Source organism: Protopterus annectens, chromosome 7.part0 (assembly GCF_019279795.1).
Source record: "Protopterus annectens isolate FY-2018-M chromosome 7.part0, PAN1.0, whole genome shotgun sequence".
Lineage (NCBI taxonomy): Eukaryota > Metazoa > Chordata > Ceratodontiformes > Protopteridae > Protopterus > Protopterus annectens.
This window is the reverse complement of record NC_056739.1, coordinates 1,658,351,420-1,658,367,704: the sequence shown is the minus strand read 5'-3', so window position 1 is coordinate 1,658,367,704 and position 16,285 is coordinate 1,658,351,420. Positions and strand designations below refer to the sequence as shown.

Below are 16,285 nucleotides of genomic sequence, written 5' to 3'. Positions count from 1 at the left end.
TCACACTACTAGGGTTATGCTGCCACATTTTCACAGTGTTGTTTTACAAGGTAGACTCATGTGAGTGTTGCATGACAGTGTCATGGCATGCTTCTCATCAAATGTCAGGATATGTAAGTGCACTGGTTTTACACATGCTTGTCATATATAATAATCGCTGGTAAACAAGTGTTCAGGTACTGTCAAGATTTCCTCTGGTAAGCTGTGTTATGCATGCAAATTTATTAAGGCATATATCACCAGTATTAAACAGTGCAAGTCACACTACTAGGGTTATGCTGCCACATTTTCACAGTGTTGTTTTACAAGGTAGACTCATGTGAGTGTTGCATGACAGTGTCATGGCATGCTTCTCATCAAATGTCAGGATATGTAAGTGCACTGGTTTTACACATGTTTGGCATACATAATAATGGCTGGTAAACAAGTGTTCAAGTACTGTCAAGATTTCCTCTGGTAAGCTGTGTTATGCATGCTATGGCATGGCCTTGAGTAAGCTGTTCACATTCTGTGATGGACACAGTGACCCTGACATTGCCCAGTATTGAAAATGTAAATATGCATAGATAATAGGACCTAGGGAAAGTGATGTGTGCATGATGAGCCTTCCACTAGAAGTAAATATGTTTATTATACTTGTCCTACATAATCATTTTAGGCAATTTAATCTGAGAATGTGTTTTAATGACATCTGCAATGTTTGCTGATATACCTTTATTCTCATATGCAGACATCGCATGTGAATGGGATTCAAATGAATGTCTGTAAGATTGCAGATGTGCACATCACTTTAAGTTTAATGTCACCTCTGCTTTTCACAGAGATGTACATCCTGATATACATTTTGTTTTCATTGGTCTGGCTTTGATTACTGACATATGTTACATATGATAGCACAGTTCACTATCACCATAATGTGTTCTAAGTTTTTTTGTTGACTGTTTTCTGCATGTTCATTGTGTCATAGTCGATATGCTATGTAGTCAAGTAGTAGCAAGTGTGCATTTGTACTTTCCATTTTATGTTGTGATTCACTTTGACAGAGCATGGGACCCCTGGATACCCACTCATCAGATGTCAGAGATGAGCACTTGCCAGACCACGGCCAGAGTCCTCTGATGATGATCCAGACCATTGCAGAGAGGAGAATGATGACCAGAAAACTGGACCTGCACATGCCATCATCATTGCTGTATTTCAGAGGTGACAGTGCCAGGCACCACAACAAAACAATTATCAGGAGCAGATCTGGTAGGTGGTGATTGGTGTCTTTCAGACACAGAAGAAGGAAATGACATATTTTTCCAAGATATGGCATGGCCTATGGGGGAATCCTTCAGGGAAATAGCTTGACAGATCATCTGTGATGCTCACCCCCATCAGTAGTAAGCACTAAAAAATTACACTCTGGAGGCAATCACTGGAAACAAACTCAAACCTTTAATGGTGTTTCTGGTACCTTAGCAAACAGCCTTCAAGGGATAACATAAGTCATTCCCATTTTATGTCAAACTGCTCCAATTAAACAATCATCTCAGCACCCAATAATATATTACAAGAACCTGCCTGAAAAAGTAAACCCTTAAAAAGCGGTAAAATATTTTTCCATATACAATAAGTTACAAAACATCATATATAAATATTATAACTTATACATTTAAATTTACATCTAGATTCATACCTTTAGGTTTTAAAGTATTATAATTTAAAATGAACAAGCTTTCCATTTTTAACAAACTAGCTAAAAATTCCCCACCCCTAGCATGAAAAGGCTTTGAAAGGGTATTATGTAAAAAAAGTGGAACTGGAATACCATAGGTTTTTTAGATCTAGAAAAGTGTATAACTTATCTAGGGGTGAATGGGACATTTTGAAGTTATGTAGAAGTTCAGAATGTGATGTTAAATTTTGTCAGGTGGCAAGGTGGGGGATAACTTGGTGTTGCTTTTCAAGGAGAAGTATGATAAAATTGTGTTCGATTTGCTAGCTGGTCCAGAATATGAAAAATTGGAAAACAACCTCAGGAAGCATTACAACAGTCAGTTAAGAAAAATTTTGGATAAAGGGGAAAGACTTTTTTTTCACAGAGAGGGATGTAAGTAAGTTGTATGGTAAACATCCCAAAGGCCCTATTTTTTATGCCATCCCAAAAGTGCACAACAATCTAAATGCCCCTCCACCTATATACCAATTGTGGCTGGTGTGGGGTCATTTATTCAAAATATTGGGATGTTTTTGGATTTCCATTTAAAAAACTTTCTATCTAAAATTCCTTCCCATATTAAGTGTACTACTGATATTTGTCAAGAAGTGAAGAAAATTCAGCAGTGTAAAAATTTGTACTGGGCTACAGTAAATATTAAAGCTTTATTTACCAATATTAAAAGAATGTGGGGAATAGAAGCAGTTCTTTGGATGTTAGGGGAGGGACCACGTACAGTCTTTCTGGTGGAAGTATTGGAATTTTGTTTAACACATAATTATTTTTGTTTTGGGGGTGATTATTTTTTGAAAAAGAAGGCACAACAACGGGGACTTCTTTTGCCCCCAGCTATGCTATTATTTTTATGGCCTTTTTTGAGAACAGATTTATTTATTCTGCAGAATTTTTTGCAAAGAATGTTATTTTGTTTAAGCATTACATTGATGATTTAATTGTTTTATGTACGGGGAATTTGGATGAGTTTTCTGTATTTATTGATCAGTTAAACTAGAATGAATTGGGGTTGCAGTTTACTTTTCCTCTGGATAGAATGAATATGCAATTTCTGGATGTGAAATTTTATGTTAAGGAAGATTTGAAGGTAGAATATAAACCCCATGTGACGCCTACTGCAGTTAATAATTTTTTACAGGCTAGTAGCATGCACCTATCATATCTTATAGAAGCATTGCCTATGGGTGAATTTAAAAGGATTTATGAGAATATTTCTGATAAGAATTTGGTGGAAGAAGAGTTCATGAAGGTAGAATAGAAACTGTTGCAAAGGGGTTATTCTAGTGTTAGTCTGAAAAAAGATAAGGATAGTGTGTTGAAGGTGGGGGGCAGCAGATGTGGTAGGAGACATAAAAGTTATGATGGTTTTAAAAGGCATCATTCAGATCAGGAAACTGATAGGCAGGACAAAGTATTGTTTTGTGTTACCAGATTTTCCCCATTTTCTGATATTTTGAGGAGATCAGTGAAAGATTTGTGGCCAGTGGTATGTGAAGTTGAGCAACTAAAGCATTTGTTCCCTTCACATGTTACATTTTCATATCAGAGGTATTTAAATGTAAAGGCATTGTTAGGTTTCAATAAGTTTTTTTTCCAGGGGGCTAATACGGGTTCCTTCCCTCATGGAAGATTGAAAAGTATGTTCTAGGATTAAGAGCATTTCAGGTAGATAAGTTAATGGTAGATTATTTCATTCCATGGGAAAGTTTTCATGTGTTTCTTGTGGGGTGGTTTATATTGTAGGGTGTGGGTGTACTGCTGTGAGGTGGTATGTTGGACAGACAGAATGTATGGTAAAAGTTAGAATTCTTGAACATCTGGGACATATTAGAAATAGGAATTTGGATAGCCCAGTAGCTGAACACTTTATTAATGCACATGGGGGTTCTGATGTTAGTTTCTTCTTTAGTGTGTTGTCTACACATTTTCTTGCTAGGGGGTGGGGATTTTTTAGCTAGTCTGTTAAAATGCAAAGCAGGTTCATTCTAAATTATTACTTTAAAACCTAAAGGTATGAATCTAGATGTGAATTTAAATGTATAAGTTATTATATTTATATATGATATTTTGTAACTTATTGTATATGGAAAAATATTTTACCCTTTTTAGGGTATGTTTGTTTAAGCAGGTTCTTGTAGTAGATTATCGGGTGATGAGATGATTGTTTAATTGGAGTAGTTTGACATAAAAAGGGAATGGTTGATGGCTTATGTTATACTTTGAAGGCTGTTTACCGATGTAACAGAAGCAGTATTAAAAATTGGAGTTTGCTTCCTGTGACGGCTTCCTGAGTGTATTTTTTTTTAAATTTGGTGTTGCTGCGTGTTTGGATGAGCCCTAAGCACTGTAAGTAGTGTCTGTTGGATCCACTTGTGTAATACTGCCACCATGGTGTTTGCCATATCAGAGATTGGACTATATATGCAAACTTGTGCATGCATAGCATTTTGCAGCATGCTTATGTGATACATATACAAATGTGCACTGCATTTAACACATCTGGATGTGTTTCACATAAGCATGTGCATTTAGCATTACATTTCAATGAGAGCATGACATATATTACTATATCAGACTATCATTCAACATTCAGCTGGCCATAAATTTTTTACAGTTAACATGCTGCTACTGCTGCAACAGTTCCACTGTATACATGTGTGGTACTGAAAGCAAACTGCAAACAACACATTGCCACATTCAACAAATAATATAGTGGTATGGGTATAATTTGTGGTTTTCCATGTCATGAATGTTCGACAGAAGGACATGTTTTCACCCCTGTGTTTTGGATGACACTTGTCATGCTGTCTCACTGGCATACTGGCTGTGTGTGACATGTGCCTGTAATGCTGATGCCATGTTGTTTCATATAAATCTGTCTGATACATATGAGCAGTCCTCCATTACTGAATGCATAGACAGCTAATTTAACATACATGTATACACAGTGATAATAATAATTTATTCAGTAACGATACAGTATGCCTTCTTTGACCTATATTACATTTCCATATCCATTTTTTATTCAAATAAATTCATACATTATGGCAAATGGTGTACATATGCAATGATTTATGTACATGTCACATTTTCTAATCAAAAGAGAAAGACTATTATACCTTGGAACTGCGAGCAGTCACTGATTTCTTGTTAATTTGCTTTAATGTTGTTTACATGACTGCCATTTGGTCAGTCATAACTAGGATCAGTGGCATATAACTGCAGGTGTTTATTCCACATGTTGTTTTACATTGGCATGACAGTATATATATATATATATATATATATATATATATATATATATATATATATATATATATATATATATATATATATATATATATATATGGATCTAGGACATTTGCTCGAATAAGCAAATGTCCGGATCCATAATAACTGAACACACATTAACGAAAGCGCTTTTATCAAAAAAGTGCTTTCATTAAAGCATGTTAAAAAAAAAAAAATAATAATACATTAACATTTTAGCATGGGGGCTTTGCCCTCCACACCACCCTACTTTAATATTCTCCCTCCGAGACTGCACTACAGTGGGGAAAAGGGAATTTTCCCTTATCTGCACCGTAGTACAGCCTCAGCAACAGGCATATTTACGTAAAAGTGCTTCTTCGGTGAAAAGCACTTTCGCGTAAGTATGCCCGGCCTTTTGGGTTTCGGTCATTTGCTTATTCGAGCAAATGTCCGGAACCCATATTGATATATATATATATATATATATATATATATATATATATATGTGTGTGATACCGCATCTTAGTTTGCTTACATATGCCTGTTGCTGTTATATGATTGAACAATACTGTGTGTGTGATTTGTTCATGCCCATTTTTGTTGACATCAGCAGTGCAGTCTGCCCATGTAACATACATTGGCAATTTGCTTCAATGTAGTTAGCTGGCCTACACATTCACTTGCAATGTGCACCCTTACATATTGTTGTCCTGCTTTATCATTTGCCTACATAGCTTTTATGTCATGTCTCCTTGATATGGGCCCATGTTGTCCCCCTCCCTTCCACCTCTGTAGGTATGTCATATATCTTGCACATATGAATGGTATATTTTCACATTTGCTGGAATTCTCATCCATTTTCATGTAGCTGTTTTGTTACAAGGTCAATTTGTGCCAACTTTATGGCCATTATACAGATGTAGGTCATATACACACAAGTTGCTGGCTACTGGTTACAATACATGTTTTTGTCATACTTGTGTATTATATATTAACCAGTGTATGTTGTTGACAATCATGTGTACAACCTGTACAACTTGATATTGGTTATAAACAGCATTAATCATAATATTGTGACCATATATTATTATTACAAGTCATTAATATGTGTATGTGTATTGACATTGCTTTTAAATAATTTCCTTTTAGACCAATGAAGGATATAAATATATGACTTCAACCTGGCATATGTGTTTGGCACATGCATTGCATTACACATCTGACTGGGCTGTGTACACCTACATGTGTAGGTAGCAGCCAGTTTGCTGTTTTGCTACAGTCCTTCTGCTTTGCACTGTTTGTTTGTCTTTCACATGCATGGTGTTCTGTTCTGTCCTCTGCTGGTCTTCTCCAGCATTTCAGGGGCAGCATTTATTCATCTGTGATGTTGACTGGCTTACACTTGCAATGCTGACAGACTACTTGGATATTAGATTATTTAGTCAATGTGTACTGTGATCCCTGTTTATTACCCTACAACACAAAACTGTCATCGGACATACATATCCAGGTATGACTGCCACACAGTTTGCAACATGTCATAATGTAATAGTACATAGGCACATATGTATTTCTACATTTCACCATGGCTGGTATGCATCCCCACCCTCTTTCTCAATTTTCCATTGCCCATGTTGTACAGTGTGCCATCTGTGTAACTTACCTCTCCTTATTGCTTATTTCCAACCGTCTTGTCATGTGTTGTGATATTTGTTATATTGGTATACCTGCTGTGTTGGCCTTCCACATCTCTTTCCCTGTATTTACATTTTCTTTTATTCTTCAAAAAAATGGGGTCTGTTCCCACCCCCCAAAAAAACAAACATTACTCATGCCCCTCTGACTGTTCCTCAGATTTTCCTTTTCCAACATACTGCTTGTGTGTCCCTCTTCTTCACTCATATCCCACATCTGCTTATCTATCTCTCTATTTCCTTAGGTGTGTACATTACCTCTGTTCCCCACACATGTCCCATACAAATCGTTAGCTACTGTTAGCTATAGTGATGTGGCTGTGATTGCCCTTCGCCTTTATTCATTTTTTATTAGAAATGTAATGGATTCCATCAGAATCTGTAAGTGAAAGCAAGTATATTTCATTAATAAATGAATTACAGAGATGTCCAGTAGTTGCTTCTAAGTTTACTGGAGAGATTGTTGTAGATGTGTATTTATGAATGTGAGGCAGCCTAGAATGGGATAGTATTTCCGTAACTCTGTTGATGTCTATTATGCTTTATCAGACAGTTTTCATGACTTACATTGTAGCTGTGACTGATATACAGACGACCATTGCTACTGAGAAACTCTGCTATGCGCCAAGATATTCTAAGTTCACTGAGGCATATTTATACATTGCAGGTTTATTCACAACTTTGCGATGATATCGGTGGAATGCACCAGATACCACAAACTTTAAAGAATATGACCCAGTATCAGGGAGAATTTTTTAAATATGACTCAAAGTCAATTCAGAAGTTAATAGAGCAACATATGTAGCATCATGATGTACTTTATAAACCATAAGAAGAATAAAACTCTTACTTTTGTCATTACTGTTTGACTCACTGTAATCATCTATGATGTATGAGGAGCAGTGAAAAACTAAGAAGAGACATTGGGAACATTCTGTCAATTCAGTGACAGAAAAAGAGGTATGTTGCTGTGCTGTGTGCTTGTGTGCCTGTGTGTGTGTGTATTGAATGTATGCATATTTGTAGGAGAATGAATGCAATGCATGGGTTACCAGTCCTGACATCAAAGTGCTGATTTACACTTGTGGCAGTTAAGGGCAATTTAGAGACATGCAAATTTGCCGATAAGGAGGTCTTTCCTTATTGAGGCTCAGGAAGTGTCTGAATCGGAATTTCCTGCATCATGTAAGCAGTCCTTTTTTGAGGCAGCTCTTACCACTGGTGGTGGAATTATTTCTGAATACCCAGAAATTAGTCTGAAATTAGTGGCAGGGTTTTGGTTAATAGATTTCTAAAGGAAATTATTTGTTTACTTTATGTGATCAGTTCCAGTTTTGATCTTTGCATTTTTTTGTAGGTATGATTCTGATGTGCCAGCATCCATCTCCTGTGCTTCAATGCTTGTGCATATCAGTTTAGAAACATATATCCATATGCTTACATGCTGTGTTGCCGGAATACTTGTTTCCATTTTTCTGTATTAATGATTTTAAGAAAGCTAAGGTAACTTACAAACCTAGGGCACTAGTACTTTAAATTTAATGATACAGAGCTGTTGGTTTGTTTTATATGCAACCACAACATGCACTGTTGTTAGTGTAGGGTGAGGGTATATATTTAGCAAGCTACAGCACTTACAGACAATTTGACATAGAACACTTGTTGCCTTACCTGTGTGATATTGCAGAACAGATACTGTTCATGTGCTGTACTGGAATGCGGTCTTTTTTTCTGTATTAGATATGATTTTATTTATTTTATTTATTTTATTTTACATTTGTTGACCGGGCTAGTCTAGCTGGAGAAATTTCCATTTTCAGCAGACCACAGAGTGAGATACATTCTGAGATGAAAAAAAAAAAAAAAATTTTTTTTTTTATACAAACACAAATTGTCATACAAAAATGTACTAACAGTACTAATAATAATGAACATCTAAGAGTTAGTAATAGAGTTAGCAAGCAAAAACATTAAAAAAAAAGATAACACTCTTATGTATAAAAAACTACTACAGGAGTTAGTTACTATAACCACTCCATACAGTTCAATTCTCAATTAACAAGTAGGAAAAATACTGATTGGATTAATATGGAAAGAGAAATAAAGAAGGTGGGAATAGAAAGTGGTGAAAATAAGAGTGGATGCACTGCAGGATAGCAAGTAGAAGTAGGGGGAAGAGAAAAGAAAGTCAGGAAGCAAGCAGAGTAGAAAGGAGAACAGAAAGGGTTCTGTTGGGTAGTAATAGAGATAGACTAATCAGGTTTATTACAGGAGCAAAGCCAGTGATTTTGGAAATGCATTTTAATGTTTTGTTTGAAAAGGGGCAATGAAGTTATCTTTGTTAAGCTAGTGGGTAACAAATTCCATTTTGTCCCAATAGCATTGGTAAATAGAGAGTCACCAGCATTATTATTTGACTTTGTTGAGCTTGCCAGAAGTTTGCTGGATGAGCGGAGAGAGATGAGATTTTTATAAGGTATTATTAGGTTGGTATAGTATTTTATGGGCAATGCAGAGTTGATGGATTAAAAGATAGTTTTGAAACTCAGGCCAGCCTAGAAGTTGTAAGTTGAGGCAGTGATGAGTTCTATAGCAATGTTATTATAACAGGTTGTCAGTTTGCTAAGGCTGGTTTTTGAGGTTAGTGAAGATATATAGAAGAGTTGATATAAGATGAGAGTGAGCAATCCTTGTTCTGGTAGGTGGTGTAAGAAAAGGTCTGATTCGATATAAGGATCCTATCTTTCTGTTAACTAACTTTATGGAGTTGTTAAAGAGTTTATTGTCAATTGTAATACCTAATAATTTAGTTGAAGTGTCGGGTAAGATAACAGTGGCGCTGTTTGAAGAGATGGAGAAATCTAAGGGGGAGGTTCTAGATAGTTTGTTTTTGGCATTTAGTAAGAGGAAGCGATTAGAGAACCATGTTTCTACTGTACTGAATACTTTTGGGTGAGAGAGGTTAGTTCTGGGGTAGAAGGAGCTGAGCAAATGAGTGTTGAATCATCTGCATATTGAATGCAGGTTGCTTGCGGGATTATTGTTTGAAGATCATTAATGAAGAGGGAGAAAAGAAGTGGGGAAACAGGCAGGAGAGATGAGATGTGATTATCCCAGAGAACAGCTTGTTTTCTGTCAGTGAGGTAAGATTTAAACCATTTAATAGCTGGGGGATCAAATGAGATGGATTAGTATTAAGTAATAAGGGGTGGTTTACCATATCGAATGCTTTGGAGAGGTCAATGAAGAGGGCAGAAGAGAGTAAGTTGTTGTTTCGGTTCTGGTTTATAGTCTCTACAAAAGAAAGTAGGGCAGTGGTAGTACTGTGATGTGGTCTAAAGCCATGTTGGCAGTTTGCTATTATGTTATGTTTTGAGAGATATTGTACGAGTTGAAGGTGGATACACTTTTCCATAATTTTGGACAGCGGTGAGAGGAGGGCAATGGGCCTATAGTTGGAGTAGTCAGTTGAGTTTCCACCTTTGTGAAGAGGGATTATATGAGATACCTTCCATACTTCGGGGATGATTCCTTCACTAATTGTCCTATTTATAAGAAAAGATATAGGATATGCAACAACCTTAGCAGCCTTTTGAAGAAAAAAGGGAAGGAGTTTATCAGCAGAAGAAGAAGTCTGTGAATATATGATGTGGAGATGGGCTGTAGAGAAAAGTTAAAAGAGGAGTTCGTTGGTTTACTCAGAGGACAGAAGTTGTTAGCATTAAGTTGTTTAGCTAGTGCTTGGATAATTTCAGTGAAGAATGAGTTAAGAGCATCTGCAGTCTGTTGTGGGGTATCAGGGTCTGCATTTAGAGGGGAAGGTGTTTTGGAAGTTCCTGGTGAGAGGAGTTTATTGATTGAGGACCAGAAAAGTTTAGAATTGTTAAGATGGGTTTGTTGAAGGTCAATATAGAATTTCTTTTATGACTGCTTTTTAGTTAGATTTCTATGCTGTCTGAAGAGTTGGAGATCTGTTTTATTTCTGTGGGATCTCCAGCTAGCCAGACTTTATTGAATAAGATTTTTGGTTTCATGGGAGAGCCAAGGGCTGTATTGGATTTTATTCTAATTGGTGCATGTGTGTCAAGAATGGATAAAAATATTTTGTTAAAATGTAGTACTGCATCTTCAAGAGGAAGTGTTTTTAATGGGTTCCAGTTACATGCTGAGTTCAGCTTGAAATAGGTCAGGATTAAAATGTTTGATTTCTAGTAATGTGGGATTTGGACAGTCAGTTTTTCTCTTGTTATAAAAGTTAAGGAGTGGTCACTAACATAGGTTCCTACTTTGTAATTAGTTTTTGGTCTGTTTATAAGTATCCAGTCTAAAATACTTTCTCGATTAGTGTGTTTATTGAGCCTAGTAGTTAAGGTAATGGTTTGGGTGAAGCCGTGAAGGTTAATATGGGATGAAGGATTGTCTGCATTAATGCTATTCCAGTCTATGTTCAGGTCACCTAGAATGATGGTTTCCTGTGGATAAGTAGTTGATATGCAACTAAGATAATCTTGTATTGGAATATTGTTACCAGGAGGCAGGTACAGACAGATGATATATATGGATTTTTGGAATTTAATTGGAGTTTGATAATGATGGATTCTATCTTGCTATCTTGAGATGATAGGTGGAAGGCTAGTGATATTTAGGTGGTTTTAAAAGAATATCTTACTATGTTATAGCCTTGGGGAATTATTTCAGTGTCTTTAGTGCTAGGTTTTAGCCAGGTTTCTGAGAGGCATAGAATATCAAATGAGTGTATGTGAAGGAGGGCATGTAGGTATGGTACTTTGTTGTTTAAGCTTTGGGTATTAAGATGTCCGATTAAGAAGCTGTTATTGATTTTATACTGTGGGGAAGAGAGTGAAGGGTCAGGGTTAGGGTGGATATCACCATCTTGAAGGGTAGGATTGCTACATTTGATAACCAGGTAGAGTTTATGTAAGGTTAGAATTTTATTTTTGTTATAAGTTGTCAAGACATAGTTGAGATGTCTAAGTCTGTGGAATTTTGGTAGTTGAAAATTGGGGTTGATGAAGCAAAAGGATAAGAGATAAGTGGGATGACTTTAGAGGTGTGTTTATGTGGAAGGAGGGATAGAGTATCAAGTGATACCTTGTAGGATAGGAGATAGATTGAGCATAGGGTGGAGAGAAATGCTGGCTATGCGCATGGTAAGATGTGTTTGAGAAAGTAGAGAAGGCAATAGAGTGTATGGGAGCAGTTGGTAAAGGGTATTATACTACTGTAGAGTAGATATAATAAATAAAAAGGGGAAGAGAGATAGATAAGGAAGAGATGTAGAGAGTTGGAATGGGAGAGGTGGGGTGTGTGGGTGGGAGGAAGTTTGGAGACAATCAGAAATGCTGGTAGGTATGGCAGGAGCAAACAGTATATGGAAGGAGGAGAAGAACAGGAGACAAAGTAGACCAGAGGAATAAAATAGTTATACAGGAGTAAGTAGAAAACAAGCAGTAGAGGGGTGAGGAGGAGCTGAGAGGTCAGGGCAGAGAGACTGGAGCAGTACAGCACTATTAGCAGACTGATTCTAGGCATGAGAAGTAGTGATGGAGAAAGAGAAAATCATCAGTGCAGAACCCATAACCTACTTTGGTTCCTTGATAGAGACTGTAGGCAGGCAGGAAATCTTCTGACACCTGTAGGGCAGGCAGGTCAATATTCAAAAGGATTGAGCTGAGAAAAATAACAGTGTTAGCATTTGAGTTAGAGTGAAGGTATGTAGTGGAAACAAATACCAGGAAAATCAAGGTAAAAACAAGAGAAAAACTTGCATTCAACACAGTTCAATATGCTTAATTAATACAAAGGTTATATAGGCTAAAACAAAAAGCAAACATAGAAATGATTGTTACTCTAGCATTCATATCAAGTAACAGACTCAAAAGACTGCAAAGGGCAGAATGACTAGTTAAACCCATAAACAGTTTACACAGTTAAACACGCCAGGAGTAGATGTTAAACACATAAAACAGGTTAAGCCATTACTGCAAGGATAAAAGCATGCCAGGTGTAGATGTAGAAGCACCACGTGGGTGGTGCAGGTAGGTAGTAGATGGCTGTATCTACTGGAAGTCGGAATAGCTCTACTGGAATATAGGGATTAACGATTGATGATTTATATAAAAAAAAAAACAGAGCAAAACAGAAGCTGCAAGACTGTGTATTCATGTACCTCACAACTGTACAGATTTTTGCAGGATGTCCAGAGTTTTGCCTCATATTTTTGGTCTGTTCCTCATAATTATTTATTTTTTTTGACACATCAGTAGGATGATGTAGTGATTAAAGTCACTAAATAATGACATGTATTTGATTTTCAGACTTCATATCCTACAGAAAATGCATGCTAACACAAATCCTGTTATTCTAACAACTTTCTAGGTTTATAAGAGCAATATTTAAAATGTGTCCCTGTTTTTGGGCCTTTGTACCCCCATTTTTTTGGGCTTTGTCCAGATTTCTTGAGATAAGAGGAGAGGTATTTGTATTATCAACAGTGACTTATATGAATAAGGTAAATAGTGAATACGATTTAAGAACTTTAGTTCATTGAAAGTAAAAAAGTTATATTATAGCAAGAAAAAGTCAACACAGTGCACCATCTCCTTTAGCATTTTCATACTTGTTTCTGATGGGGGATACCACCTTTAAATAGTGGATATTTTTTTTACTCAGAATCTTTGACTGAAAGCTGCTTTTTTTTGCAAAAATATTCAGAGTGATAGTGCCTGCAGTCATGCAGCCAATTACGTCAAGTTACCCAGTATATGTTCACATGATCTGTGGTGTTCCTGGGGCAAAGCAAGAAGACTTTTTTCCTCACTTATATGCCACAGCATGTAAGACAGAACCATATCAAGTATAACGGGTACTGATAGCTAGGACAGTATGCCTGCTTGATACTGATAATGCTTCTGTGGCTTTCATGAACATTGCTATGGATACCATGACATTTAGTAGGATAGGAACTCTATGACACAATGTCACACACTTCTCAGGGATAAACTGCTCTGTCATACTTGTACCTGTCAAGGGGGTCCTTTTATGAAATATATGTCTGTACTGCAATATTCTAAGTCAATTCAGAACATCTTCTTTTATATATATTTGTACTGTATAGTAACTGTGAGCAGCACTGACACAGGCAATTTTTATTACACTATTGGTCATATGCAGTTCTGAAACAATTTTTGCACTTCAGTGCCATGGCAATGATGGGCAGATGGACTGTCTATTTCAAGTTTCAGTTTGTACAGAAAAAATAATACAGCTAAGCAGACAGTTTTCACTTAATGGCAATTTGCAAACTAGCAATGTGTTTTCCAAATGTTTGAAAGTGCAGAAGCCATTGTCATTGCTTGCAGACAGTGAGGGGATGACAAACAAGTCTGCTGGCCAAGGTGCTAAACTCTCTTGCTACACCTCTGTACATTACACTTTAGCATAATCCCAGAGATTATACTTGCACATAATTTCACCCTATTTCTGATTCATATACTATCTGTATGTCTATGCCATTATGTTCTAGATTTTTCTAGCCTACGCAGTGTCTATAGTTATTCCAAGCCAGATCTATTTTCTGATTAATGCACCATAATCCAATGACTTCTGCACACTTTCTGAGAATGCATAATCATAAAATATGGGGATAATCTTTGCTAGATAACTAATTTTCTTATCATATTATTAGGAGAGAGAGAGGAGCTGACATTACTGACAGATCAGCTTATGATCAGAACAGATGCAGTACATATTGGCTTAGGGACAGTTCGCTCTGAGCAGCAAGAAGAATCTCTGCGACAAGTTACTGCTCTTCTAGAAGACCTGTCTCAAGAGCTAATAGAAGGTGGAAGGACCGGTAAGGCTCAGCTTGAATCATATCTGAATGCTTGCCTTTCCCATGGTGATGAAAGACATGCAGATGAAAAATTCCAAGCTCTTGTCATTAGCTGTGCTTTGGAAGATCAGAAGATAATACGAAAGAGACTGGAATCAATGGTACGACACAGTTGACTTAACTTCTGTTGACCTCCATCAGCAAAACTGAAATTGTAGCAATGAGATCCACAGTAAAGACCATTAGCTAACTAGTAAATGCTTGCATGTTGCTTAGATTTGCATATATGGATGTTTTAGTTTGCTTTGTTCATATATACTGATAAATTTAATGTTTTTTTTCCCTTGAAATTAGGCTTTAGTTTTATGTTTGCCTTTTAATCATTAGTGTAAGACTTTATTTTACAAGACAGAATAATTATACATTTTGCCACATCTTGTATATTCAAGTTTTATAATCTAAAATGTCCTTTTTGAATGAAGATGGCAAAAGTTCAAAATATATCAGTGCTATTTACATTTTTCATCATATTTTTGCAGTATAGCTTAAAGAATTATATAGATATTAGTTATATATTTATAAAGCTATTTTGCTAAATTGAGAATTACATGGCATTTTAAGCATTTTTGGAGTTGCTATATTGATCATGATTACTGCAGTAAGACTAATAAAACATATAATATCTCCAGATGCATGGTATTACACTGTTTATTCACTCACTTCCTAGCTTGTCCAATTTTAACTTATGTGGTGAAATGATATGAATCATTTTTTTAACTTGTCATGCATGACCTATATCCTTGGCATCTACAAAGTCAAGGAAAGAGTTGCGTAGGCTAAACAAAATTTCTCAGTGTATATCTCCACTTAGGGTCTTGAGGCCAGAAGACTGAAAATTTGATTGTATACTACTTGCTGTAGATACCAAAGTATAGCACTCATTTCATTTTTAGGTCGAAGCTATTTTTTAACTAAACAAATTTTCACATTCATGCTTTAAAGATAACATTCTTAAAGCTGATCAGTGTGATGGAGATGTTTATGTATGAATTTATTTTATATTTTCACTCTTCCATTTTGTCTGAGTCTTGACATCATGGAATATAGCACTGTAACTGTATAGTTCTATTTCAGGTGTTCTGTAAGAACTGATCTGACTGCAGAATACTAGAATGAACTGGAAATAACTGGAAGAAACTGGAATGAGACTGGATTGAATGGCTTTATCTTTTATTTACCCAGAACTGTGCTGAACAGGTACAAGCCACTCCTTTACATGCCAAGTCTTCTTGTATCTTTCAGAATAAAAGTCTGCATACTCTGTAGCTCGGTTAAGAATGGTTTATCATGTATGGTGGAGATAGATGTCAACAATATTCAAATCAAACCTTACTGTCTCTAATAACAGTGCTGATAAACTGCAATGGACTGAATTCTAATGTCCATAACTTCTGCACTCATTATACTGTTCATAAATTCTGTACTTAGAATGTCAGATCTTATTGTCTCTAGTAACAGTGTTGATAAACTGAAATAGACTAAATTATTATGTCCATAGCCTCTGCAGTCTTATTTCTTTCCTACTGAATAATATAATTAATTTTCTGGAATGCCGGATATTTGACTTGACTTCTGCACCCACTCTTATGTGTCTGTACCAAACGTTTCAGAACTGCACTGCAATGACTTTTTTTGCTTATTTGTCCAAATTAACTAATTGGGGCAGCCATGGTGGTGCAGTGGTTAGCATTGCTGCCTCACAGCAAG

The 16,285-nt window shown here is 36.3% G+C and overlaps 1 protein-coding gene across 4 annotated transcripts in view; it reads left to right on the top strand.

Moving 5' to 3' along the window:
• Positions 1–16,071, top strand: part of LOC122807158 (BAG family molecular chaperone regulator 2-like) — a 212,937-nt gene extending 196,866 nt beyond the window's left edge. For 2 of the 4 annotated variants that reach the window (XM_044078185.1, XM_044078186.1), the window contains exons 2-3: positions 1,044–1,251; positions 14,372–16,071. In XM_044078185.1, coding sequence (XP_043934120.1) covers positions 1,047–1,251; positions 14,372–14,694 — 528 coding nt within the window. In that variant the 5' untranslated portion in view covers positions 1,044–1,046 and the 3' untranslated portion in view covers positions 14,695–16,071. The remainder of the gene's footprint in view (positions 1–1,043; positions 1,252–14,371) is intronic. The other 2 variants (XM_044078184.1, XM_044078182.1) reach the window with 1 other exon arrangement.
• The last annotated feature ends 214 nt before the right edge of the window (positions 16,072–16,285 follow it).